The sequence below is a fragment of the Zootoca vivipara genome, chromosome 14 (assembly GCF_965207765.1).
Source record: "Zootoca vivipara chromosome 14, rZooViv2.hap1.1, whole genome shotgun sequence".
NCBI lineage: Eukaryota > Metazoa > Chordata > Lepidosauria > Squamata > Lacertidae > Zootoca > Zootoca vivipara.
The window spans coordinates 17,084,915-17,111,001 of NC_142597.1; the positions used below are offsets into that span (position 1 = coordinate 17,084,915).

A 26,087-nucleotide genomic window follows, 5' to 3' on the forward strand; every position below is an offset into this window, starting at 1 on the left:
TCGAGCACCAGGGTTAGGTCTCGGGGGCAGAATTTGGAACCCTGAAGGAGAATGGTAGTGTGGGCCTCTGCATGGCCCCAAAGAGGGGCCCCCACAATGCCATGTCTGAGTCTGTGGGGTGGAGAGCAACCTTGAACCCACAACCCCCCCCCCCAGCCACAGTAATCTCTGCAAGCCCTCCTCATCGCCCCCCTTCATTTCTCAGGGGTGGCTGGACTTGAGAACTCTGCGTGAATGTTTCAGTGAGTTTGGATATGATGCTTAACTGAATCAATGGTGGTGCTGAGCCAACCACTCCCATCCCAGAGACCTGGAAAAGGAGGAGTGGGGTGTGGCTGTGCTCTCCCCTCCTCCCACAACCCCCTGCTGATTCAAAGGTGTATCAGCGAAGCAGGACGCTTGGGCAGGGGGACTGCCAGCTGGACTGTTTCAGATCCAGAGCTGCAACCTTCCCTACTCCTTTCAGCCCTGCTGATTCAGCGTTTCAGATCCAGCCTTGCACCCTACTCTCTGCAGCGGCTCCAGGCTCCTCTTCCCCAGCATTTTCCCTCCCTGCCTGCCCTGGGTGGTGGGGTGGTGCTCAGCTCCTTCCTTCTCGCATCGCTGTTTGAATCAGGCTACCTGGGACACAACAGCATCAAAGGCCCCTCCATCCTGCTGAAGCCGCGGTCTCTCCCGCCTTCCCTGTCCGAAGCCCAAGCTCTTGCCCCAGCTAATCAGCTCCCTGCCTCCCTTTGCAGTATGAAGACAACCGGGCCAGCTGGGATGTCAACCAGGCCGGCTTCAGCCACAGTCACCAGCACGGGTTTGGCTTGCTGAACGCTTGGAGGCTGGTCAACGCAGCCAAGGTAGTTGGCAAGAAGAGGACCAAGGACTAGGGCTGCTTGTCAGAATGGGGGGTGGGGGGGAAGGCAGCTGTCTGCCCCATGATTCTCATTTGGGTCCTGTCCACACACACACACCCCGAGAAAGGGAGAGAGGATTGGTACATCTTAGGGGGCTGCCTTCCACCTGGGCATCCTCAACCAGAAGCATGGGGCAGGAGCCAGAGAGTATTGGGATGGACATGCTACCCCCTACAAGACGCCCACACCCCTCACTGCAGGCTGAAAGGGCTGGGGCGATGCCTGCAAGCTGACAGGCTTGCAAAGTTGTTTTTCTGCAATTAAGGCCAGGAGATGAACTGGTGGTATAAGAGCCATTTTCAGATATCTGAAGGGCTTTCACATGCAAGGTGGGACCAGAACCAGTGAATTCAGATTACAAGAAAGACTCATTTCGACCAAACCTTAGAATTGTAGAGTTGGAAGGGACACATTGAGGGTCATCCAGTCCAACCCCCTGCAATGCAGGGATCTCAACATGTGGTTTCCCATCCAATTTGAAACCAGTCCAGACCCTGCTTAGCTTTGCAAACGTGCCAGTGGTTTTATTGCTTTCTCGCAGTAAGAGCTGTTCAGTGGTGCGCAGTAAGAGCTGTTCAGTGGTGGAACGGACTCCCTCTGAAGGGGGTGGACTCTCCATTGGAGGTTTTCAAACAGAGATTGGATGGTTCACCCATCAGGGATGCTTTAGTTGAGATTGCAGGGGGTTGGACTAGATGTTCCTCGGTGTCCCTTCCAACTCTGCAGTTCTATGATTCTATGTGAAATGACTTTGGGCTGAGTGCCCCCTGCTCCCTCCTTTTCTGGAGACTGGGGCACAACATCATGTAGAGGGTGCTGCATGCAGGGGCCAGCAGGAGAAAGCTCTGCGTGGTACTCAACGCTCCCCTTCTCCTCTCTTTCTTCTCCCCTACTGGCAGATCTGGGAGTCAGTCCCTTACCTGGCCTCCTACGTCAGTCCCACCTTGAAGGAGAGCAAAACCATCCCCATGGCACCACAGCAGCTGGAGGTCACCTGGAATGGTTCGTGGAGCCTGGAGGGGAGGGGAGGGGCATGGCTGCTTCTAAAGGTCTGTCCCATGAACTAATAAATCTCAGCCGGTTTAGCTGCCCTGACGTCCCCAGTGAACCCAGGGAGGGGCAGGCCTTTGAAAGCCTGTTGCTCTCCAAAGGAATTCCCCGTTCCCTTGCAAAACTACAGACCCCGCAACTCCTGGGGAGTGGGGGAGCCATGCTAGGTTTAAAAAACAAGTTTCAGCCTGTGGAACTCCCTGGGGCAGGAACCACTTGGGAGCTCTTCTGCCTGTGCTCCTTTGAAATGAGGGAGCTTTGAGAGGAGAACCGCCCTGTGGTTTCGGACCCCTGTCAACTAGCAGGACAGAAAGCAATGCTCCTTGCACTTTCCATCATTTTGACCTACGATGGTAGGTTTAAGTTGGGTGGGGAGAGTGCAGAATCGGGGAGCATTTGTGTGAACACACTCATGCTGCGGCCAGGAGGAAGAAGAGAGCTGGAACTGCTTTGCTGTCCCCCTCCTCTTTACCCCAACCAACGCCAGGCCACCACAGCAGGATGTGTGCGCATGGATGTCTGCCCAGGCTGGAGGCTCCCTCTGCCCATTTTAGGCAATGCAGCAGCTCCTGTCTTGGCCAACTTCCGTCCACACAAACAAGACACACACACACACACATCGCGAGACCTCTCTTCTGCAGCTACTGATGCCTCCCGGGGGAGCCTTCATCCCATCCCTCTGTTTTCCTTGAGAAGCCTCGAGGCCTCCTAATTTGTGTCCTTGCTTCGTGCAAGTGGGGGGATTTGTTGCAGGGCATGCGGCTCACGTTGTCCACCAGCGAGAGAGGCCCACTGACCTAGCAGTGCCTCTCCAGTGCCATGGGCAGGCAGGACTTGACCAGGGAGCTTCCGACTCTCCCCCCACCCCCATGGGGCTCCTGAGCACTTTTAGATAAGGTTGCCTTGTCAGGGCACAGAGGGCCAGCCCTGCCTGGGAAACATGAAGTGCCTTATTAGGATGGGGAGGCGTGGGGGGCTGTCTTGGGTCCTCCCTGCCCCCTCTGCTACCCCATCAATACTAGAAAAAAAACCTGTCTTTAGTCAACATGCCCTGGAGAGGCCCTTGGGGAGCTCTAGGAAGACGCAACATGATCCTAAGGTTGTGGGGGGGGGGAGATCCCCCTGTGGGCTTCAGCTTGTTCCCAGCCCTCCCCAGAGTCTTGGAGTCCTTGGAAGGGAGACCAGGGCTTCTCCTTGCCTGTTTCCCGTAAAAGGAATTCTCTCCGGCAAAATGTGAAACAACAAACAGAAGGGTAGGAAATGCCAGAAAGCGGCTGAACCCCAGAGAGGAATGCGAGAGTCAGGCTCTGAGGGTGGAGGGAACTGCAGCCTTGAAAGGGAGATCACGGGGTCTTGCTTGTGGGCTTCCCTTTGCGGCAGCATTTCCCAATCTTGGGTCTCCAGCTGTTGTTGTTTTTAGACTACCATTCCCATCATCGCTGACCACTGGCCCTGCTACCTAGGGATGATGGGAGTTGTAGTCCAACAAACAGCCGGAGACCCAAGTTTGGGAAACACTGCTTTGGGGCAAACGGGCCGCCTACCGTGAGAACAGAATGCTAAGCCAGGTGGGCCCCCTCGGGCCTGATCCAGCATCCAGGCTCCTCTTTGGTAGCTTCCTGTGAGGAAGGTATGGGTGCACACTGACTTTTTTGTGGAGGAGCTAGTGAAGAACCTGCCACGGAGGTGGCCAAAACTTGGAGGAGCTTTTAAGGCAGGAAGCTAGGAGGAGCAGATCTGAGCCTGGCCAGCTCCTCTGCTTCTTGCTTCCCACCTGCTGCTCCCAGTGGGTGCTGGCACCCTTGTCCCGAGCCCCACGTGTGCTAGTAATGTCACGAGTGGTTGGCGTGCACACAGATGGCACAAGTCGTGCTCACCGGAGGTCAAGCGAGATGTTTGCTGCAACCGATTAGGCCCAGCTGTGGTTTGTGGACCATGGGGCATTGTCCCACTTGCATCCATGCCAGGATGATGCCCAGCCCACCCCCTCTGCCCATGCACAGCCTTCCCAAGGCCTTGCAGGAGGAGAAGCGCTTAGGGTTCAGGGCAAGCGGCCATTGTGCAGATGCTTCACTCCCCTCTCAGTCACAGAAGCTGACCTGGAGCTCTCGGGGATGAGGACCCTGGAACACGTGGCTGTGACCGTCACCATCACCCACCCCCGGCGTGGCAACCTGGACATCCGCCTCCTCTGTCCCAGCGGCATAAAGTCTTGGATTGGGACGCCGCGCAGCATGGACTCGTGAGTGGGGCAGCCCCTGGAAGGAAGCGGGTGGGGGAATCGCCGGAAGCAACACCAGCCCATCAGATAAACCTCTTTGTGTTTGCAAGGGCTGTGAGCTGCTCTGGTCGCCTCGACTCAGGCAGGATATTGTAGGGGATGGAGGAAAGGTTGCAGCATCCGAGACTTACCAATTTAGAGAAAAGGCAAATGAGAGGCAGCATGATGCAGATATATATATGATAATGCGCGGAACGGATAGAGAAAACGTTTCTTCCCTTGCCCATAAGCATAATGAAGCTGAATTTTGGAAGATTCAGGCAGACGACAGAAAGGGCTTCTTCACTCAGGGTATAGTTTAAAACTATGGAACTCACTCCCACTGGGTGGCCACCAAGCTAAATGACTTTAAAACAGGATCAGACAAATTCTTGGAGGTGAGGGGCTATTAATGGCTGCTGTCCATGATGGCTATGCTTTGCTCCACAGCAGTAACACTTCTCAATGCCAGTTGTTGGAATCCACAGGAGGGGAGAGCGCCTTTGTGCTTGAATCCTGCTCGTGGGTTTCCTGCAGGAATCCCCTGGAACAGCTCAGTTGGTAGAACATGAGACGCTTAATCTCATGGTCATGGGTTCGAGATGCACGTCGGGCAAAAGATTCCTGCATTGCAGTGGGTTGGACTAGATGACCCCCGTGGTCTTTTCCACCTCTACAGTTCTATGATTCTATGATCTGGTCAGCCACTGGGGGGAACAGGATGCTTGGCTAGATGGGCCATTGGCCTGATCCAGCAAGCTCTTCTCATGTTCTTACGACACTGCCATTTTGTTTGTTATTTTGCCATGGGTTGCTTCGTGGTTTTATTTTATGATTTTAAGTAAACCGTATTAGGTTTGTTGTTTTTTAAGTTGTATACTTGTTTCAATTAAGAACATGTTCATTTATTTTTGAAGAAAAAAATGGAATATTTGGTGAAAGACCAGGCTAGAAGTACAATTAAGAAATGAAAAGAGTCAAGAGGCGGGGGGAACATTCTTTCATATGTGGTGGACATGTAAAAGGGTAAAGGAGTATTGGGAAATGATCTATAATGAATTGAAAAAAAAGTTTAAAAGTACTTCCCCCCCCAAACCCAGAGTCTTTTCTGTTGGGGATAGTTCAGACTGAAATCCCCAGGTGTCAGAAAAGGTTATTCATGTCTGCAACAACTGTGGCCCGTCTTTTGTTAGCCCCAAAATGGAAAACGAGCGAGTTCCCAACCAAAGAAAGGCAGCTTAAGCTGACAGAATATGCACAACTTGCAGGCTTAACATATAGAATAAGAGAACCAGAAGAAAGTATGTTTAAAGAAGATTGGAAAACGTTTATTGACTATATGGAATGTAATTGTGTACAGCTGGAAACGCTGGCAGCATTAAGATGAATTCAACGGTGTAAATAAGTTTTGATGGATGCAATCATGGAATACTGATTGGTATAGTTTTTTGTAAAATATGCAGGGATTTAAGATATGTAAAATGAACCATGGAAAGAGAAAAAGGGAAGTCATCGAAATCTTAAGGATGTATAAAATGAGTACTTGAAATTGTAAAACAGAAAATTTAATGAGAGAGAGAGAGAGAGAGAGAAACAAACAAATAAACTCAGTCCCCTCAGAGCACAGTAGGGCCTTCCTGAGTCTCTTTCCTCACCCTAGGCCAAGAAAGGGCTGGGTAACTCAGGGCTTGAAGGCTGTCATCCGTGGGTGGGTTTCTAATTCTAAGCTCTGCGGACGCAGCACAGATTCCATGTCCTCCGTCTCTCCTGCAGGGATCCCAGTGGCTTTGCGGACTGGACCTTCTCCACCGTGCGCTGCTGGGGTGAGGAGGCGCAGGGCACCTACCGCCTCTTGATCCGGGATGTTGGTGAGTCCTGCAGCTTCGCTGCCTCTTGTCCCCTCCTTTCCCCCTATGTGGCTCTTGCTGTGTGTGAAGTCTCCTCAGAGCCTTGCATGTCTTCCTGCACATGTGCCACTCACCTGCTCCTTGCCAGCACTGTGACCGCCTAGAATCAAGTCCCTTGATTACCCCCTTGCCTTTTCCAGAGGGATTCTTGGAATCAGGGCAGCTGTCTACCAGCTCCCTCTGGTACGCAGGTTGAGACCCTACCTGCCTGCGGACTGTCTCGCCAGAGTGGTGCATGCTCTAGTTATCTCCCACTTGGACTACTGCAATACGCTCCACGTGGGGCTACCTTTGAAGGTGACCCAGAAACTACAGCTAATCCAGAATGCGGCAGCTAGAGTGGTGACTGGGAGCGGCCGCTGAGACCACATAACACAGGTCTTGAAAGACGTACACATTGGCTCCCAGTACGTTTCTTGGCACAATTCAAAGTGTTGGTGCTGACCTTTAAAGTCCTAAATAGCCTCGGTCCAGTATGCCTGATGGAGCGTCTCCACCCCCATCGTTCCTCCTGGATACTGAGATCCAGCACCGAGGGCCTTCTGGCAGTTCCCTCACTGCGAGAAGCAAAGCTACAGGGAACCAGGCAGAGGGCCTTCTCAGTAGTGGTGTCCACCCTGTGGAACACCCTCCCATTGGACGTCAAAGAGATAAACAACTATCTGACATTTAGAAGACATCTGAATGCAGCCCTGTTTAGGGAAGTTTTTAATGTGTGACATTTTAATGTATTTTTAATCTTTGTTGGAACTTGGAAGCCGCCCAGAGTAGATGGGGGGACCCAGCCAGATGGGCGGGGTACAAATAAATTATTATTATTATTATTATTATTATTATTATTATTATTATTAGAGGTGGCGAGCTCCCCTCTTGCCTCTTGTCTGTGTGTTCCCACAAGCCTCTCCCTCGCTAGTCTTTCCTGCCAATTCTTCTCCTTTGCAGGGGACGAGACCCTGGGGGCTGGAGTGCTGAAGCACTGGCAGCTGACTCTGTACGGATCCTCGTGGGCCCTTGCCGAGATCAAGGAGCGACAGAGGTAAGGATGGTGAGATTTGGGGCAGAGGCACGAGCGTCAGAGACGCTGGGAGGTGGCCTGGCCTGGCAATTCGACTCCATTTCTCTGTCTCAGTTAAGCCTGGGAAATATCTTGCAATATAAATCACCAGCTAAACATCATGATATAACAATATTGTCACGATGTCTGAAATAAGGATGGAGCTATGTAGAGGCATTGGCTGGCTTCACGCTTTCCCCCCACATTGTGATTTTTGCATAGTCACAAACATCAAGATTCACAATATATCGCCAGGTTACAAATTATGAAACCACTAACATGATGTGGACTTCAAACCGGTTTTGGATGGTACATCAGTATATCGCCCAGCCCTAGTCTCAGTCAGGAGCAAGAGGATGCCCAGTTAAAATGTTCTTGTAGCTCCCCTGCCCCCACTGGAAAGGATCCCCCCTGATCAATTTCATGTGTTCAATGACTCCACTACAAAACACACTCAAGGCGGCTTGCAAAGCAGATAAATACTTCTGTTCTGGGCCGGGCCTGATCACCCTAATTGGGAGGGGGAAGCAATATTTCTTAGGTCAGACTAGCAATGACCCAAAGGGTGTTTTTTGGCTTTCACATTTTTCTTCTTATTTTGTTTTCCCTTGTGATATGTGGCTTGGCTAGCTAGCACGAGCCACCTTGGATGATGTTGTCTGGTGGCTATGCACGCTCGGAGGCCAGTTGCTGGGAATCGCAAGTGTGGGTGGGAGTGCTGCCGTTTCACTCAGATTGTGCTTAAGGACTTCTGGTTGGGCACTGTCAGAACAGGATCCTGGAGAAATTGGCGGGGGGGGGGGAGGCTTTGGCCAGAGAGGGTAGACCGTAGGAACCTGCCTCAAAAATCTGGCTGAAAGGAAGAAAGGAAAAATTGCCCCCCTGCCTGTTGGTGTAATTCAGAAAAGGCTGTTTCTCCTGCAGGCTGGTTGAAGAGGCCATGAGTGGGCGATACCTGGACGGCGATTTTTCCTTGCCCTGCCCACCAGGCCTGCAGATCCCTGCACAGGAGCCTTACACCATCACCACCAACACCCTCAAGGTAATGGACACCTGCCTTCTAGCAGGATCCTCAACAGGCAGTGGAGAAAGAAAAAATCATAGAATTGTTGAAGTGGAAGCAGGCATGAAGGTCATCCAGCCCAACCCCCTGCAATGCGGGATTTTTTTCACCCAATGTGGAGATTCTAACCCACAACCCTGGGATTAAGAGTCTCAAGCCCTACCGACTGAGCTAGCAAGGGGCAGGGGCTTGGGCAGTGACGTGGCGATAGTCAGCGCAACAGGGCCACTGTGGGTTTGGTCAGTGGAATAATGGGGTCCCTTTTTGATTGACTGCTGCAAGGTGGTTTGGAGCAGACAAGCCCTGGAACGTGTGTGTTCAGTGAGGTTTATCGCAGCCTTGTGGGTCATCGGAGGCTGTGGGTAATCTTGGCTAATTGGTGAGGAGGGGTGGCTAGACTAGGGTGGTGGAAGTGGCAAATTTTGACATGCAGGGCCTCATCATGTCAGCTCCCCCTAGCCATGGACCTCAGGGAGAGCTCAACTTAGTTAGGTTCTGCCAACAGTCTCAGAATAATTGCAGGCTGGCAAAGGGTGGTCTGCCAAAGGTTGGCGTGTTGGACTTAAGCTGGTGAGACCACATTCATCCACTGCCTCCCTGGCCAGCCGTGAAGTTCGCTGGGTGATACTGGGCCAGCCATAGTCCGAGCCTCCAAGGCTACTGAATTGCCAGGATTGTGGCCCAAGCCAAGCCAGACATGACAGATTCTGTGCCACTTAGGTAAAAAACCACCCAAGCACCCACCACCCCATATTTTCCACTGCTCGCAAGACCATAGGAGCTTTGAACTCCTGTTTCAGCCAGGATGCTCTCCCCTCCCTGGTTTCCCTCTTCCCGGGTCTGTTGTCTTTTGCAAAGGTTTCTTTACTCCATGCCAGTTCCGACCTCCCCTCTCTCTCCCCTCCCAGACCCTGATGCTGCTGGGCTGCTTTGCTGTCTTCTGGACCTTCTATTACATGCTGGAGGTGTTTCTGATGCGCCACAGCATGACCTTTGACCTGGCTGCCTGCAGCAACGCCATGGCCTGCCCGTGGTCCTCGGAAGGCAGGACAGCCAAGAGCCTGGAGGATGGGCTAGAGATGGAGGAGACCGTCCCCCTGTATGGAGGGAAGGAGCTGGAGCCAGAGCAGCAACCATCCTGCCTGGGGGTGGAGGAGGCGGCGAGAGTGGCGGCTGGAGCTGTGGGCACCCCAAGACCATCGGCAGGGAGAGGCTTGCTGAACCTCCCAGAGCAAGAGCAGGCTACCTCACCCGGGGTCTACTGACTGCTGGCAGAGAGCCCTGGACACGCGAACTGAACCAGTGCTTGCCCTGGGTTTGGCGCACAGGGAGGAAGTCTGGCCGACAGAAGCATCTCTCTGCGGGTAGCCCAGCTTGCCCCTAACCCTGGCCCCTTCTTGTATTTGGGGGCCACCGCCTGTGCCGTCTCACAGGAGGAGTATTCCAGAAAGGAGCTTTGTGCCATGGGATTGCCAGGGTGCCTGTGGCTGGCACAGAGGCTGAGCCTTGCCCAGGGGTGGGCAGCCTTATTCAGTGTCTGCGGTGAGGACGGAGGAATGCTCCTCCTATCCTGGGGCTGAGATCTGGGGGTGTGCCAAGAGGGTGGGGTGCAGAGGAAGCCTGCCCCTGCAGTGCCCCGGTGCTCCCACAAACTTTGCGGAAAGGAGCCTGTGGGCTCTCAACCAACTCGCTGCCTTATCTTGCTGCCAAGTGGCACAGCAGACCCTGGGCTGGCCGGTGCCCCCCCGTCTGCCAGCCTTCTCACACTGTCCCAGTGCCCCCCTCCTGCATCGCCTGCCTTGCTGCTGACGAATGGCAAAGAGGAGCCGCTTTCGGGGGCCTTCCTCCACCACTGGAACCTAAAAGGGTATCATTCAATGCACTTCCTTTCTGTACATGTATCCTGACACATCCAGGATCAGCAGCAGGGCATTTGCAGCTTTCCATGGAGTTGAGGGCTGGGTGGAGGCAATCGCTTGCGACCACGTCAACGAACGAAACAGTCTTCGGTGGCAGCTGCATGAGCCGTTCTCCTGCTGGGGCGGCGGCTTCTGTTTCTGCTGTGACCCACATCCCATTGAGAAGAAACGACATGTATGTCTTCTGTAGGCTGAAGAAGTGAGCCCTTTGTGTCACTCCCAAAGTCATCCAGCTTTGCAGGGATGGGTGGGTAATTATTATTTTCTAAATCAGTTGGGCGTGTTTTTTTTAATTAACAGCAAAAAGCTTTTCTTTGCAGCTTTCCAATAAACCCATTAAAATATGCCTTCTCCTTTTCTGTTGTATTATTTTCAAGCGGCACGTTGGAAATACACATACGAGCTTCACTTCTTATTAAATACAGGAAAGGGTGGCACTTCTTATTAATATAGGAAAGGGTGGGGGATATTAGCAATTTTTGAACTCTGGGTTTTAGCGCAAGAGACGGGAATATAAATACATTGTATAAGATGAATCCGTCAAGTTTCAGGGCAGGGGTTGCCAACTGCTTTCGGCACGCTGGCAAATTTTGGATTCATGAACGGGTGCCGGCCCCTCTGGTCGTGTCTCTCCCCTGCCTGCCAAGAGACAGGCAGAAATAAGAGTGTGTGCAGCACCCACACGTGGGTTTCCAAGGGATCTTGAGAAAAGATCCAGTTGGCCTGAGCCTTGACAAAGCCCATAGAGCTGAGAAAGGAAATGGGAAAGAGCGGCACTCTTCCCAACTTCCTTCAGAAGACATCTGAAGGCAGCCCTGTTTAGGGAAGCTTTTAATGTTTAATAGATTATTATTGTATTTTAATATTCTGTTGTAAGCCGCCCAGAGTGGCTGGGGAAACCCAGGCAGATGGGTGGGGTATTATTATTAAATAAAAAAAATTCCTTCCAGCAGCACCTTAAAGACCAACTAAGTTTTTATTTTGGTATGAGCTTTCATGTGCATGCACACTTCTTCAGATACACTGAAATAGAATTCCTGCTTCTGCTTGGTGTACTTTTCAAGGGAGGAAAACCTGAGCCACTCTTCATGTTATGATAGCTGTGGGGGCACAGGGGCTCAGAGGCTTCATGGGTGCCAGGAGGAGACCTCAAGGTTTAGGGCAGTAAAATAACTTCCCTAGTTTTCTCGGAAGCTGCTTAATAAGCATGACCCAGGTGTCTGGGCAGTGAGCTGGGGTAGCTTTCCCTGTGCATCTTGGAGGAGGGGAGTTTGGAGAGCCATCTCCAAGCAGGGAGGGAGTAACCTTGGCCAATTTGAAGATCCTTGCAGCTATTGAGAGAAACCAGCACACCAGTGTTCAAGGCTAGGGTGTCTGAGCCTAGAGGTTTTTTAAGTGTGCCTATTTTCCTTGTTGCTGTGTTTTCCCTGCTTAACACTGAAAGGGAAGTTCCCAAGAGGACTGCCGGCCTTTGGCCACTTTTCTCTGCCCTTCATAGAATCACAGAGTTGTAGAGTTGGAAGGGGACCCTGAGGATCATCGACCCACTATGCAATGCAGGAATATGCAGCCGTCCCCACACGGGGATCAAACGTGCGACCTTGGTGTTAGCAGCACCACACTCTAGTCTAGCCAATCGGCCTGCACCTGCTGGCTTTAGCACTTCGCCCAGAAGCAGGGAAGCCCCAGGTGGCCAGACTGGGGCAGTCGCTAAAATGAGGAGCAAATGGAGGCAAAGGGGATTCATTCTTTAGGGAGTTTGCCCTTCTACTCCCAGCATAATAACTGCAGCAACAGAATGAAGCAGCTTCAGGTACACAGCCAAGAAAACAGCCTAAAAAAAGAGTCATTGTTTTTAATGGATGAACAACAACAAAGTACAAAATGGGCGAGAGGCACACTCCCCTCCACCACTTACGTAGAGGTCTTATTTATCTGCAAGTTTCAGCCACGTTCAAATATGCATCAGGGGCAAGGTTTTCCATCGCCAGGGCAGGTGCCAAGGCTGCAATATCCCCTCTCCCCTCCTGCCCTTGGCTTTGTGAATGGCCACTTCCTCAGCTTCGAAAGGGGCAAAAGCAGCAAAGCAGCGAGCATGCAAGGGGCTGGCATTTGGCGTGGAGATGAAGCAAGCAGGATCCTTGGGGGGTGGGGAGGCCTGTTGCTATGTAGCAACCTTGTAAGAATCCCCCAGGTACGTAGTAACTTCTGGGGCAGAGTTAAGGTGATTTTGAAAAGTTCTCCCAAAAAAAATCCCAGTTGGCGGCCGTTGCTGCCCCTGCAGCATGATTCGTCAGGGTGGCATTGGGGCTCTTTGTGCAGGAGCTGCAGGGCCAGTTCTGCTAGGGTGTGGGGTGGGGAGGGTTGCATCCTGCTTAGCTGATGATCTGTCGGGGTCGGCCATAGCCTGTCATGCCTGCCTGCGAGGCTCCTTGGTTGGAGCCCATTTGTAGACCGATCACATTCTTGCCCTCTTTCAGCTGTCTGTCTGAGAAGTCCCGCCGGTTCTCCTGGGCTTTCCTGCAGTAAAATAGAGAGAAAACAGGGTCAGCGATCTCACTTCTTGCAGTACTCGCCACTGAGGCTGGGCGATATATTGGCCCATTATGCCTATGTATGCTATGCAAAAATTACAATGTGGGGGGGAAGCGTGAAGCCAGCCAATGCTTCTCTTGATTCCTGCAGCCCCTGTTAACCCTGCCAGCTCAGCTTTCCTCTGCCTCATGCAAAATCACAAGAGCAGGCACCAGCAAAAATCACGATGCGGGAAAAACTGTGAAGCCAGCCAATGCCTCTACATAGCTCCATCCTTATTTCAGACATCATGATACATTGGTATATCATCATGTTTAGCTGGTGATATGTCACGATGCTGAAAACCAGATATTGCCCAGCCCGACACACACACACCACCAATCAGTATCCTGCCCCTTAGTGCAAGGCTGGGGTTTTGTTTTGTATTTTTATTTCTTTGTTGGCACATTAACACAAATTCTGCATCTAAATTGAGGTCTGTTGCTCAGGAATCCCTTTTTGTGCATAAATCTAGCTGCCAAAGGATGGATTTCTGCATTCTAGCACTGGGGATTTGGGAATGGAAGCATTCACTAGGTGAATGCTATAGTTGTTATGTCAATGGTAAACCAATACATAACAATAGTCATGGCAAGTTGAACTGAATTTGAGTCGCTTGACCCTTGTGAGAATTCTGTCCAAGTCTAAATGGGCAAAATGCCTCTTAATACCCTTTCCTAGAAATAATGATTGGGGTTCAGGCAGCTGTTGCGCTCAGATCCTGCTTGTGTCCTCCAACTGGGACACGAGAACAAGATCCCTTTGGGCCCGATCCACCTGCTGCTCTTCTTGGCTCCACGCCCTAGAGAGGCTCAGACGCCACTTACTTCATGAACCATGAAGGGTCTCCACGATACAGTCCATCGTCCTTAGTCACAGCAAGGCTGCCCAAGGCCATCAACGTCCTCTGAACTGCGGCCATGTCCTTTGCTAGGATGAGAGAGAAGGCGATTATTCTTAGGTTGGCCTGAGTCAAGGCACCATTGGCGTCCTCAAGAGCCACAACTCACTAGCAGATCGCCCCTCTTCTTTGCTGTACAGAACAAGAGCCTGCAAGCTTCTCCAGATAAGGGAGGGTCATGCAGAGGCAGAGCACTCACTTTGCATCCAGAAGGTCCCAGGTTTAATCCACAACAGCGTCATCAGGTAGGGATGGGAAAGCCTGAAGCCCTGGATGGGCCAAGGATCTGGTTCTGCACCAGGCAGCTTCCTATGCTCAGGAAGTAAACCAGGTGTGCAGAGCCCTTGGTCCTCCAAATGTTGCTGAACTACAACTCCCACCACCTGTGGCCACCTGTTATGCCTGCGGTGGCTGATGGGAGTTGTAGTTCATCAACATCTGGCAGGTCAAAGGTTCCAAGCAGCAAATCCCAAAATCTGTTCCAAACCAGGACAGGCCACTGCCAGATGACCCAGGCATGTCTTGTAGGCTTCAGCCCCATGGCCAAGGATGATGAACTACACCTGCTCCTTCCCCAGACCACACTTGCTCTCTTTCATCCTACTTCAAATGCTAAGTGCCTGGCTTGAAATGCATCATGCCTGTAGCTTGTCTGGGTCGAGGACAGAGAGGGGTGCATGAGAGTTTGCATAGAAGCTAGCCTACTGTTCCAGCTTCATGTCCATTGCTCCACCCACTTTTGCCTCTGGCCCCACCCACTACTGGCATGTACCCCCAAAAGGTTGTCCAGAAGGGAACTGGAAATGGTTCCCCTTCTCTTGCTCTTGGGGTCCAGGCAGCTTCTACGTACCTAGACAGAGCTTGAACCTAGAAAGCCAACCTTCCACCAGCAAATATTCAGCCAGGTGGAATATTCCAAAGGAGAGGCAAAAAATGTCAGCAGAGGTCTAAACCTGAATGGGCTCTAGGTGGTTGGACTGCACTGGGTTCAAGTCCTGCCTTGCTTTTGCACCGTCTTGGAGGCGCCACTGCCTGCCTCTCTGTGTGTTCACTATACAATGACAGTTTACTTTGCATTATTGTCATGAAGGCAAACATCATGCCAATTTTACAGGGGAGAGGCCAAGAGGCATTTTCACACTTATTCCCTTCCACTTTTTGTGAGCTCTCTGTTGCCTGCTCATTGCCACCTGCCTCAGAAGGCCTTCCTTACCCTCCTACCTTCAAACAGATCGACTGTCTGGAAAATGTCCGTCTTCACCACGCCGTAGTCCTCTGCCGCCTTCAGGAACTGGGCTATCTGCTCCATCTGCTTGAAGACCATGCTGGGAGGAGTATCGGGGATCTTCACAGGCTTGGAAGCACAGAGACTGTTGATCAACTTGCCTAGGATCTGCCAGAGGAAGCAAAGGGAGCCACAGTCACTCAAGGACTTGGAGCATCGTAAGTCACCAGAAACCCCGGGGCCGGCCCTAACATTAGACAGAATAAGGCAGCCACCTCAGGGGGCAGGTGCCGGGAGGGAGACAGAAGTGGATTCCTCCCAGCTCTTTTTTGTGGCCCCCCACCAGCTATTCCCCTCTCTTGGAGGACAGAGCTGTGCATACCACAGAGTTTATCCTAGGTCCCCTACACTAGCCTGATAGCTCAGGAAGAGTTGAGGAGTGAGTGAGTGAGTGAGTGAGTGAGTGTACACTGTATGATCTCTTGTCCTGGATAACTCAATTGGTTAGAGCATGGTACTGATAATGCCAAGGTTACGGGTTTGATCCTCATACGGGGTAGCTGCATGTTCCTGCACTGCAGGGAGTTGGGCTAGAGACGATCCCTTCCAAGTCTATAATTCTGTGATCTAAGGCGACAAAATGTATTGGGAAACCCCGTAAGAGAGACCTGGGTCTCCCCCATTTCAGAGAGTGAAAATGCCAAGGGGCAAGCTTTGTAAGACCTCACACACAATCCTGGTTGAGTGCATGTGTGGTTGGTTGGTTGGTTGGGTCGATTTGACAGACTGGTTTCCTCCTGGCTCAAGGAAGCATTTGCCTTCGCAAATCCTGGAGCAGGTCAAAAGTGTAGCTGCCAAAGTGGCCAAACAAAACGGGCCCCGGGATATGGTCTGAAGGCCCAGGAAGCCACCCTCTTACTGAAGCTTAGCAGGCCTGGGTCTGATCAGGGCTTTGGTAGGCGAGTGCCTGGGTACAAGTCATGCTGCCTTCAGAGACGGATTTAGGGGAGCACGACTGGTTTGGTCACCCTGGGTGAGGAGACTCAGGGGCGCTGCTGGAGATGCCACAACTATGATTTTGAACGGCGTGTGAGGGGGCCACTGAAATTGGAGACCCCAAAGTCCGTCGCTGCTGCCTTGGGCTCCATGGTGGGAAAATGGTGGGCTGCAATTGTAAGAAACCGATGGACTGTGATGGAGGCTGCCTGCATACCAGGGCTTCCATGTGCCTGGATTCTATGCTCCCCCCATTTAACCTGGGAACCCCGCTATCAAATAGTGGTGGTGGTGTTGGGGGGTCACAGGATTAGTTGGGCAGTTTTAGAGAATACTCTTCATGCCCCGAGTCACTGTTTCCTTTGCCATTGCACCACGCAGTCCACAGCTGAGCCCCGAGGTGAGGGAGACAAAGGGACAAGCAGGGGGCTGTTCAGTGCTTACAATGCCATTCTTCAGCCAGACTTGGAAGCCCAGCCTGCCACGTTCGGGGCGCCCCACATCTGCCCCAACCTGGAGCACAACCCACTCCACCAGTCGCTCTTCCAATTCATCATCATATTTCTTCTCGATCTTGGCCTGGACGTCTCTGCTCAGGCCAAAGGAAGGTCCTTTGTTTGCCATGCTTGTTGGAGGAGGAGGAGGAGGAGGAGGAGGAGGAAAACCTGGGAAGACAGAAAGAGAGGTGGGCAGGGAGGTGAGGTTGGCTCAGAGAAGCTAGGAAGTGGGTTCTGGGACAATGGCAGATGCCGGGAGAATCCTGCGCCCCTGCCCCTGTCCCACAGAGCAAAACACGGAGAGCAGCTGGAGTCAGGAGCATGGGAATGTGACCAGCAAGATAGACAGCACCCTCTGCATCCCAGAGGGAGCTGAATTCCCATTTCCCCATCTGTGTACATTTGTGGGTGAAGGGTAGAGATGCATAAACTTTATTTCTGACTGCAGAGAAAAGCCCAAAGAACAGAGAAGGTAGGGCTGCCAGATCTCGAAGAGCAAAAAAGAGGACAGCTCGAGACACTGCCAGTCCCTTTCCCCGGCTTGGGCTGGAAGCGGCCGCGGCATGCAGAGGGGCCTGAGCCCAAGCCACGTGCAACCCCCCAAAAAATAAAGCTTCCCCCTGAAAAACCCTGGACATTTGCATGTTGGCCCCCCAACAGATTACATGTCTGGGATTTCCCAGATGTATTGCAACCCTAGATAAGGCATTTGCTCAGCATTTCTGTCCTTTACACACACACACACCCCACCACCACCACCACCACAAAACCCAGCCGCATCTGGGAAACTGCCAACACTGTGTTTAGCAACCTTCGCTAGAAAGAGGATGCTGCAACAAGACAACTGTAGAAGGCAGAGGCCCAAAGTCCTTGTTTGCAGACAAGCACGACCCAGAGGCTGTTGCCCTCTAGTGCCTTTTGCTCTCCATCTGCCCTGCCCCTCTCTTGCTCTCCGGCATCTGATGGGAGGACAAAGGTATGCTAATGGTTTATTCCGAAGTAAAGAAGAGAATCCTTGTGGAATCGTCCCATCAGAAAGTAACTTCTATGCACTCTGGCGCATGCCCAGCAAGACAGGCTGAACGGCTCAGATCAAATGCAGAAGTTGTCACATGCAGATGTCACCAAATGTATAAGTTCCATAGCAGGTCTTTTCTTCCCAGTATTGAAGCGTTCAGGTCCCAAGTAAGTCCGGTCTTGACTGTAAGCCTTGGCTGGTGAGGCCGATGCCTCAGAGCCCCACATTAAGCATTCAACAGAAGCTAAGCCTGGCGGCGAGGCAGTGAGCCTGAGATCTTTTGCTCTGTCTGGCAAGGTGCTGGTGTTCCTGGGCTTGAAAAGCCTGGGACTCGCTGACACTGGAAGTGGGGGTAAAAGAAGGGAGTGCTGCCTCCGAGCTGAGGCTGTAAGCTCTCTTATGCCGGTCAAAATAAGTCTCTATGGTGGGAAACCTGTGGTATCATGTTTGGAGTGTTTCACTAGGACGTGGGAGACCAAGGGTTCAAATCCCCACCCTTTAGGAGTGACCTTGGGACAGTCAGCCTAACCTACCTCACAGGGTTGTGATGATAAAATGCGGAAGGAACCATACATGCCACCTTGATGGCACTGGAAGAAAGGTGTGAGTGTAATGTTGACATAACGCTAAAATCCACAGCGTGTTTCATGCTGCAGGGCCTTCTCGGTGGTAGCGCCCTCCCTGTGGAACATCCTCCCATAGGACGTCAAGGAGATAAAGAACTACTCAATTTGTAGAAGACACCTGAAGGCAGCTCTGTATCGGGAAGTTTTTAATGTTTGACGTTTTATTATGTTTTTGTAGTTTGCTGGAAACCGCCCAGAGTGGCTGGGGAAACCCAGCCAGATGGGCAGGGTACAAATAATAAATAAAATAAAATTATTATTATTATTGTTATTGTTATTATTATTATTTACGGAATGGATGCCTCGGGTCATCCCACCTTCAGTGCCCCTTGCTATGGTTCTAGGAACCATCCGTTGGAAAGACCCTCCAATCAAGAGGCACAGCAGGTATTGGCCTGGAAGGATGGGCAGTACCTGAACTTTCCCAGTGGGGCTGTCAGCCACAGACCTTGGAGAGGGGAGGTCGGAAAGTAGGGATGGCTAAGATTCCCTGCGCTTCAGCTCACTTGAGTAACAGCTTCAACCAGCCTTCCTTGTGCCCTGCCCCACCCCAGCAGATCCCAAACCTGTCAAGGTAGTTTGATCCCTACTTTAGTGTTCCCTTCACTTTCTCGAAGTCAAAGCTCTTTGGAGATTAATTCCCTGGGGTGGAGAGATGCTTTTGCAAGTCTTTATTTCCCTGCCTGTTGCCCAGGCTCTGTTTCGCAGCCTCCGTGAAAGCCAAGTTCCACATGGCACACTTCTCTGATGGAGCACAAAAGGAACTGCTTGGGAATTGGGGCACACAAGCATATCCCAAAGGTTTTCCTCACAATGACCCACGGAAGGCCAAGTTGTGCTGGATGGAATATCCAAGGTTGATCTGTTAGAAATAGCCAGAGAAGCCATGAAGGCCAGCATGATGGTCCGCTGGCGACACACCCTTGGCCAGCATTGGCCCCCTGGTTGCCCCCCAATATCTCACTCTGCTGGTGGTCACACTCTTGCCTTATCACTATGGTGCAGAATAGTTTCGAACAAACAAAACACGCTGGGTATGTTTAGCCTAGAAAAGAGGAGACTGAGGGGAGATATGATAGCTATCTTCAAAGATCTCAAGGGCTATCACATGGAAGATGGAGCGAGCTTGTTTTCTCTTGCTCTGGAGGGTTGGACACAGACCAATGGCTTCAAGTTACAAGAAAGGAGATTGGGGGGGAAACCCAGTAAGAGCTGTTCGGCAGTGCAACAGACTCCCTTGGGAGGTTGTGGGCTCTCCTTCCTTGGAAGCTATTAAGCAGAGATTGGATGGTCACCTGTCATGGATGCTTTAGTTAAGATCCCTGCATTTTGGGGGCTTAGACTAGATGAACCTTGGGGTCCCTTCCAACTCTATGATTCTATGTATAGGAAATTGTACAGGCAGCATCAGTGGCAAATAGTGACTTCTGCAGAGGTTCAAAGAGGCAACGTTTCTTTTTATGCAACCGACAGGCTCGAAAAATAGCACCAGTCTGTTATTGGATTTGCCTGTGCAAAATAGTGCTTGTTCTACAAGCTGCAGCAAGTTCCCCCAGCCAGACCCTTCTGGCTACTTTCCTGCACAAAGTTCAAGAGAACTCAGAGAAGGTGCGCGATCCAGCTGCCCCTCCTTGCTCTGACTGAAGTTCACCCACCCAGCCTGGGCCACAGCCAAGGCAGCGCATACAGAAGCTGTGGATCCCAGCTGGCCAAAGATTGCCTCTTTCTAGTTGGGAATGGTGGTATGTATCAGAAGAGTCCATCAGGCTCAGAAGAGCTGCTTTCTTCCAGCAGCCGGCCAGATGCCTTCAGGAAGCTCATAAGAGGACCACCACCCTTCCTTAAAGTTTGCCTATTAGCACATCCTCCAACATTTCTCCAATGAAAATAGGGATGTCCTGTTCCATAAGAAGAATATTTTTGTTATTTATACCCCACCCACCTGACTGGGTTGCCCTAGCCACTCTGGGTGGCTTCCAACATGTACAAAAAGACAACAAAACATTAAACATTAGAAAACTTCCCCATACAGAGCTGCCTGTATAGTTGTCCTTGGCTTGGGGAGTCACTTAACTACAATAAAAAATGAAAATAGGGGCGTCCTAAGGAAAAGTGGCACATTCCGGGATCAAATCAGAAACAGGGACGGCTTCTGTAAATCCGGGACTGTCCCTGGGAATAGGGACGCTTGGAGGGTCTGTATATTAGCTGCTGCAGATGGAGGATCCATTTAGCCATGGACTGTCTGTGGAGAAGAGTTTGGAATGTATCCATCCCATTGCCTGTTTGCCTTTCGTCCAAGAGCATGCCTGGCTCGCTACAGGTGAAGAAGAAACCAGACCCTCCTGGGACGTGCAACTTCTCCATTGCCTGCTTAAGTCATTTGAAATGTGCTGCACTGATGGCCATCAGTATAACCAGCCCAGCAGCTCCACCATCCCTCTGCCCAGCACCCCCTGCCCCCCAACGCATGTTTCCCAAGAACACCTAAAAAGAGGCACTTACAAGGAGCTGCTCCGCGTTGCTCTCCTCCGATGATGCTCTGGCCACGCTCTGCAGCCAGCGGAGGCTGGGACTGGAGCTAAAAGGCTCCTCCAGCTCCTTGACCAGTGACATCATCGCCGGCCCTTCCCCACCAAGCCACCCCCACACCACTCTGCTCTCCAGACACCATATTTGGGGAAAGACTCCAAAAGACAGTGATGAAGGAGCCTTCCAGGGACATTCCCCACATGCCTAAGTGAGAGACGGTGGTTTCTGCCTGGGCCTGACCAGAGAGAGTCAGTCCTTTTTTAGGCAGGACTTTCCTCCAGGCTTTGCTCAGATGCTGAGCACAGAGGATGCTGAGGGAGGGAGGGAGGGAGACGGGAAGGAGGTGGGGGGGCTCTGCTCTGACCTCATCACTGCTTTCCCTGTGAGGTCAGAATACAAAGAATTTGCTAGGGTGGAGGGGCGGAAGGAATAAAGTACCAATGAGAGCTAACCTTGTTTGAATAATAACTCTTGATTTTGCAACACCTGGTGAGTTTCAGCCTAATGCCCCTCAAGATGTTGGGCGCAAGATTTTGCAACCATCCAGTCCCTCCCTGCTGAGTAAAGATCTCCTTAAGATAGTAATGGATGAACATCTTCCCCCCCACATGGATCTAAACATTTGCCCAATAAAGATGCCCTGAAATTCTTCCACAGGGTATGTAACAGTTCGCCAACTTTGAATCTCCAAGATGATGGGAGTTTTTGCTGCACAGCCAGAGCCTTCCCTGGCTCCTCACCCCCCTGGGTTTTTGACTCAAGTTATTGGCCTTGCCAGAACTGACTGCAGCTGCATATCACAAAGTGATTTACAAGATTTATAGTAAATAATTCTGTAAGGCAGGACACCAACTTATTTCTAATTGACACTGGGGAACTGGGGCTGATGTGAGGGAGTGAGCTGTCCCACTAAGTCCATAGCTGAGTTGAGATTCGAATCCAGGGACTCAGCTACATTAGCGAAGAACAAAAACACTTTATACGCGTTGTTTATGTATTCTAACACTGTGACACCAGGTGGCACTGTGGAGTCCCATTTTTGCTAACCTGATTTCTCATACAAAGTCTGCAACACATTTAACTGAAAATATTCTTTGTTGTGTCTAGATCCAGCCCAGATCCGAGTCTGGTATGGGTTTAAATTTTTTTATTTTACATAATTAATCACTGAATAGTAAGTGGTAAATGCTACACAAATGACTGAGAAATGTGTCATTTGCAGCTTCGTATGGGACGTGGGTGGCGCTGTGGTCTAAACCGCTATCGGAAGGTCGGTGGTTCGAATCCCCGTGACGGGGTGAGGTCCAGTTGTTCGGTCCCAGCTCCTGCCCACCTAGCAGTTCGAAAGTACGTCAAAGTGCAAGTAGATAAATAGGCACTGCTCCGGCGGGAAGGTAAACAGCGTTTCCGTGCACTGCTCTGGTTCACCAGAAGCGGCTTAGTCATGCTGGCCACATGACCCGGAATCTGTCTGCGGACAAACACTGGCTCCCTCGGCCTGTAAAGCGAGATGAGCACCGCAACCCCAGAGTCGTCCGCAACTGGACCTAATGGTCAGGGATACCTTTACCTTTTTTATCTTCATCTGAAGCTCTGGCTGACTCATCCTTCAGAGGTAATCTTGCAGCTGCAAAAGGTGCAGGGGACACAGGTTACAAGAACCACCAGAACAATGTAAATAAAGCCTTTCTGGAGAGAGAACAAATGAGGAAAGAAGGAAGTGAGCTCAGGATAGCATCCAAGCTTAAGGCAGAAGATGCTGGTTCAAATCCCTATCTGGAAACAAATGCACTAGCTGCCTTAAGCAATTCAATCTTCTCTGAGCCTCAGCCCCCACTTTAGCAACAGGGGAGCAATACTGTCCTACTTTGCAGGGCTGTTGTAATTTTGTGTGTGAGAAAGAGCGAGAGAGAGCGCTGCTTTTCACACCTGAAATGCACTATACAAATAACTACTCTGGGCGGCTTCCAACAGGATATTAAAAACATGATAAAACATCAAACATTAAAAGCTTCCCTAAACAGGGCTGCCTTCAGATGTCTTCTAAAAGTTAGATAGTTGTTTATCTCCTTGACATCTGGTGGGAGGATGTTCCACAGGGCAGGTGCCACTACCGAGAAGGCCCTTTGCTTGGTTCCCTGTAACCTCACTTCTCACAGTGAGGGAACCGCCAGAAGGCCCTTGGAGCTGGATCTCAGTGTCTGGGATGGACGATGGGGATGGAGACGCTCCTTCAGGTATACCGGGCCGAGGCAGTTTAGGGCTTTAAAGGTCAGCACCAACACTTTAATTGTGCTTGGAAACGTACTGGGAGCCAATGTAGGTCCTTCAGGACTGGGGTTATATGGTCTCAGTGGCCACTCCCAGTCACCAGTCTAGCTGCCGCATTCTGGATTAGTTGTAGTTTCTGGGTCACCTTCAAAGGTAGCCCCACATAGAGCACATTGCAGTAGTCCAAGCAGGAAATAACTAAAGCATGCATCACTCTGGTGAAATAAAAAAATTCCTTCAGTAGCACCTTAAAGACCAACTAAGTTTTTATTTTGGTATGAGCTTTCGTGTGCATGCACACTTCTTCAGATACAGTGAAATAGGAGTCCCCAGGCACTTATGTAGAGAAGGGGTGGGGAGGGGGTGGGGAGGGGGAGGCGAGGGGGGATCACTCAGAAGGGTGGTGGAAGTGGGTGATTGACTGACTGATAGCTGTTGATGACCGAAAACGACTGCAAATGGTTTTGCATGAAAAAGCAAGGGTTGAGATGGCTGAAGATCGCTTATCATGTATAATGAGATAATAATCCGATATCTCTGTTCAAACCAGGTCCCTCCATGGTTTTGAGCTTGGTGATAAGTTGTAATTCAGCAACTTCTCTTTCCAGTCTATTTCTGAAATTCTTTTGTAGTAAGACAGCTACTTTGAGATCTTGTATAGAATGTCCTGGGAGATTGAAATGTTCTCCTACTGGTTTTACAGTGAAATAGGAGTCCCCAGGCACTTATGTAGAGAAGGGGTGGGGAGGGGGTGGGGAGGGGGAGGGGAGGGGGGATCAGGGGGATCAGACTGGTGAGACAGTCTGTGGGCAGGTATTGTCTCAGCCTGCGTAACAGATGGAGCTGATAGACAGCTGCCCTGGACACAGAATTGACCTGCACCTCCATGGACAGCTGCAAGTCCAAAATGACTCCCAGGCTGCGCACCTGGACCTTCAGAGGCACAGTTACCCTATTCAGGACCAGGGAGTCCTCCACACCAGCCCACCCCCTGTCCCCCCAAAATAGTACTTCTGTCTTGTCAGGATTCAACCTCAATCTGTTAGCCTCCATCCGTCCTCCAACCACCTCCAGGCACTCACACAGGACCTTCACTGCCTTCACTGGTTCTGATTTAAAAGAGAGGTAGATCTGGGTATCATCTGCATACTGATGGATAACCAGCCCAACCCCAACCCCCCCGATGATCTCTCCCAGTGGCTTCATGTAGATGTTAAAAAGCAAGGGGAAGAGGACGGAACCCTGAGGCACCCTACAAGTGAGAGCCCAGGGGTGTGAACACTCATCCCCCAACACCACTTTCTGGACACGACCCAGGAGGAAGGAACGGAACCACTGTATAACAGTGCCCCCAGCTCCCAGCTCCTCTAGATGGTCTAGAATGATGTCATGGTTGATGGTATTAAAAGGAAACAGCATACTGAATAAGAAAGAGCTAGCATACTGGCTCTGTTTGCACACAATAGGGCCTGACACTATGTCCATTCCTACCCAACCCCCCCTCCCCACCCCTGGCAGAATCTTTCACTGAATGGCTTAGGCTTCTTCACCCCAAACATGCAATGGGACTAGACAGCTCACAGATGGGCACAAAAACCAGCTGCTTTTGAAGTACAGCATAGAGTTGCCCGGAGAACTCAGAGATTGCCCGGAGAACCCGGAGATCTGGGTTGCCATTCCAGATAGTGGCAGAGGGAAAACACCTCTTCCTCTTCTTCCAGATCCTGGTGGGGGCCAGCATGGGGGGCTGGCTGATGCTGCTGGTGGCCCTGGAGCGCCCAGGCAGGGTTGCTGGGCTAGTTGCCACAGGGATTGGCGTGGATGCCTTCATCGCCCATGCTAGGGGGCTCCCCGCAGAGGTGAGCAGCTCTTAGCCAAAGAGGGGGGGGCACCCTGGGATCATTTGGGAGGGAGGGAGGGATAGACGTTTGGCCGATACTGTATTGATGCGAATCTAATGCGCCATCGAATCTAATGCGCACCTCAATTTCCAAAACTTCGGAACCAAAAAAGCATTAGATGGCGCCATCAAATCTAATGTGCACCCTTAATTTTCGCAGTGTGGTTTGGCAAAAAAAGGTGTGCATTACATTCAAGTAAATATGGTAAATAAACACCAAGGGGGGTGGGAATTGGGGTGTCTGGTATCCGCCCCCCAAAAGGGCATGCTTCTCATGGACCATGTGGCAAATGTGGGGCTCTGCTGCCATCCAGACTGGGGCTAGGTTCAGCCCTGGGGTGGGTGAGGCCACGGTGGCCCCTGCTCCACCCTGTTTTGACTGTGCCCTTTCTGCCCTCTTGCCCAGGTGAGGAGCCAAGCCCAGCAGAATGGCCTCTATGCCTTCCCTAGGGCCGGCAAGGAACCCCTGTTCATGCAATGGGGCTTCTTTGAGGAGGCTGAGCAGCACGGCCTGCTGGAGCGCCCATCCATCGGCGTGTCCTGCCCTGTCCGGCTGCTGCACGGCTTGAGGGACGAGACCGTGCCCTGGCAGCGAGCGCTGGAGGTGGCAGAGCGGCTGCAGAGTGCCAATGTCCACATCATGCTGCTCAAAGGAGGGGAGCATGGGCTAGCCAAAGAGGAGGAGCTCAGCGAACTGGTGGGGGCTGTCAGGGGCCTCCTGGCATTGGTGCCACAGGAAGGCTGAAGCTCATGGGGGGCAGAAGCTTAAGGCAGCCCCCCAAGGATCCAGTTGGTGTAGCCTAGATTGACCACGCAGAGGCCCTGAAGGGGTTCCTGGCTACTCCACACAGCATTTTGCCCAGGTCATTGCAGTGGGGGTGGGGGTGGAGGAACACTTTAAAAGGACAGAAGGCCTAGGAGGAAGGGGGAAGCAAGGGATGAAGGCTGCAGGCAGAGAAGGTGCCCGTAACTTTTCTGCATGCCATGCATGAAAAATTCTCAAGACAAAAGAGAGATTTTGCTAATAAAGCAAACCTGCATCTTTCTGGAGTTTCCTTTCACTTTCCCCACCCTGACCCCCAGGATTGAACGAAGTGGTGACAAGCAGGCAATCCTGGTTAGACGTTTCCAGTTGTGAACAAATGTCCCACTTTGCTGTGCCCCCTCTTTGGGGGGGGGTCAGGGGTCTGCACCTGGAGCAGCAAAGGGGAACGCTCAGTCGAGGCCAACACGAGGAAGGCCATTCAACAGGCATTTGCATTTAATGTGCACATTGTTAAAAAAATGCAAATGGCAAACGGTGTGCGTGGCACCGATGAAAGCATTCATCCTCACACTGAGATTGGCTCTTATTTTGCTTCATATTGAAAGCTGCCCAGAGGCACCCTC

The 26,087-nt window shown here is 51.5% G+C and overlaps 3 protein-coding genes across 4 annotated transcripts in view; 2 read left to right on the forward strand and 1 right to left on the reverse strand.

Moving 5' to 3' along the window:
* Positions 1 to 10,504, forward strand: part of PCSK7 (proprotein convertase subtilisin/kexin type 7) — a 38,155-nt gene extending 27,651 nt beyond the window's left edge. For both annotated transcript variants that reach the window (XM_088658263.1, XM_035140182.3), the window contains 7 exons: positions 741 to 848; positions 1,805 to 1,907; positions 4,041 to 4,197; positions 5,989 to 6,083; positions 7,065 to 7,158; positions 8,101 to 8,218; positions 9,148 to 10,504. In XM_088658263.1, coding sequence (XP_088514389.1) covers positions 741 to 848; positions 1,805 to 1,907; positions 4,041 to 4,197; positions 5,989 to 6,083; positions 7,065 to 7,158; positions 8,101 to 8,218; positions 9,148 to 9,504 — 1,032 coding nt within the window. In that variant the 3' untranslated portion in view covers positions 9,505 to 10,504. The remainder of the gene's footprint in view (positions 1 to 740; positions 849 to 1,804; positions 1,908 to 4,040; positions 4,198 to 5,988; positions 6,084 to 7,064; positions 7,159 to 8,100; positions 8,219 to 9,147) is intronic.
* A 1,495-nt stretch (positions 10,505 to 11,999) lies between these two features.
* On the reverse strand, positions 12,000 to 20,536 carry TAGLN (transgelin). The gene is made up of 5 exons (XM_035140180.3): positions 20,501 to 20,536; positions 16,299 to 16,519; positions 14,855 to 15,026; positions 13,560 to 13,662; positions 12,000 to 12,678 (listed from the first exon to the last, which is right to left on the reverse strand). Exons 2-5 carry the CDS (start codon positions 16,476 to 16,478, stop codon positions 12,534 to 12,536), a joined length of 600 nt encoding a protein of 199 aa, XP_034996071.1. The 5' UTR covers positions 16,479 to 16,519; positions 20,501 to 20,536; the 3' UTR covers positions 12,000 to 12,533.
* A 3,985-nt stretch (positions 20,537 to 24,521) lies between these two features.
* Positions 24,522 to 25,743, forward strand: LOC118097291 (palmitoyl-protein thioesterase ABHD10, mitochondrial-like). The gene is made up of 2 exons (XM_088658266.1): positions 24,522 to 24,657; positions 25,105 to 25,743. The coding sequence occupies exons 1-2, from the start codon at positions 24,538 to 24,540 to the stop codon at positions 25,441 to 25,443; spliced, it is 459 nt and encodes a 152-aa protein (XP_088514392.1). The 5' UTR covers positions 24,522 to 24,537; the 3' UTR covers positions 25,444 to 25,743.
* Positions 25,744 to 26,087: the final 344 nt, after the last annotated feature.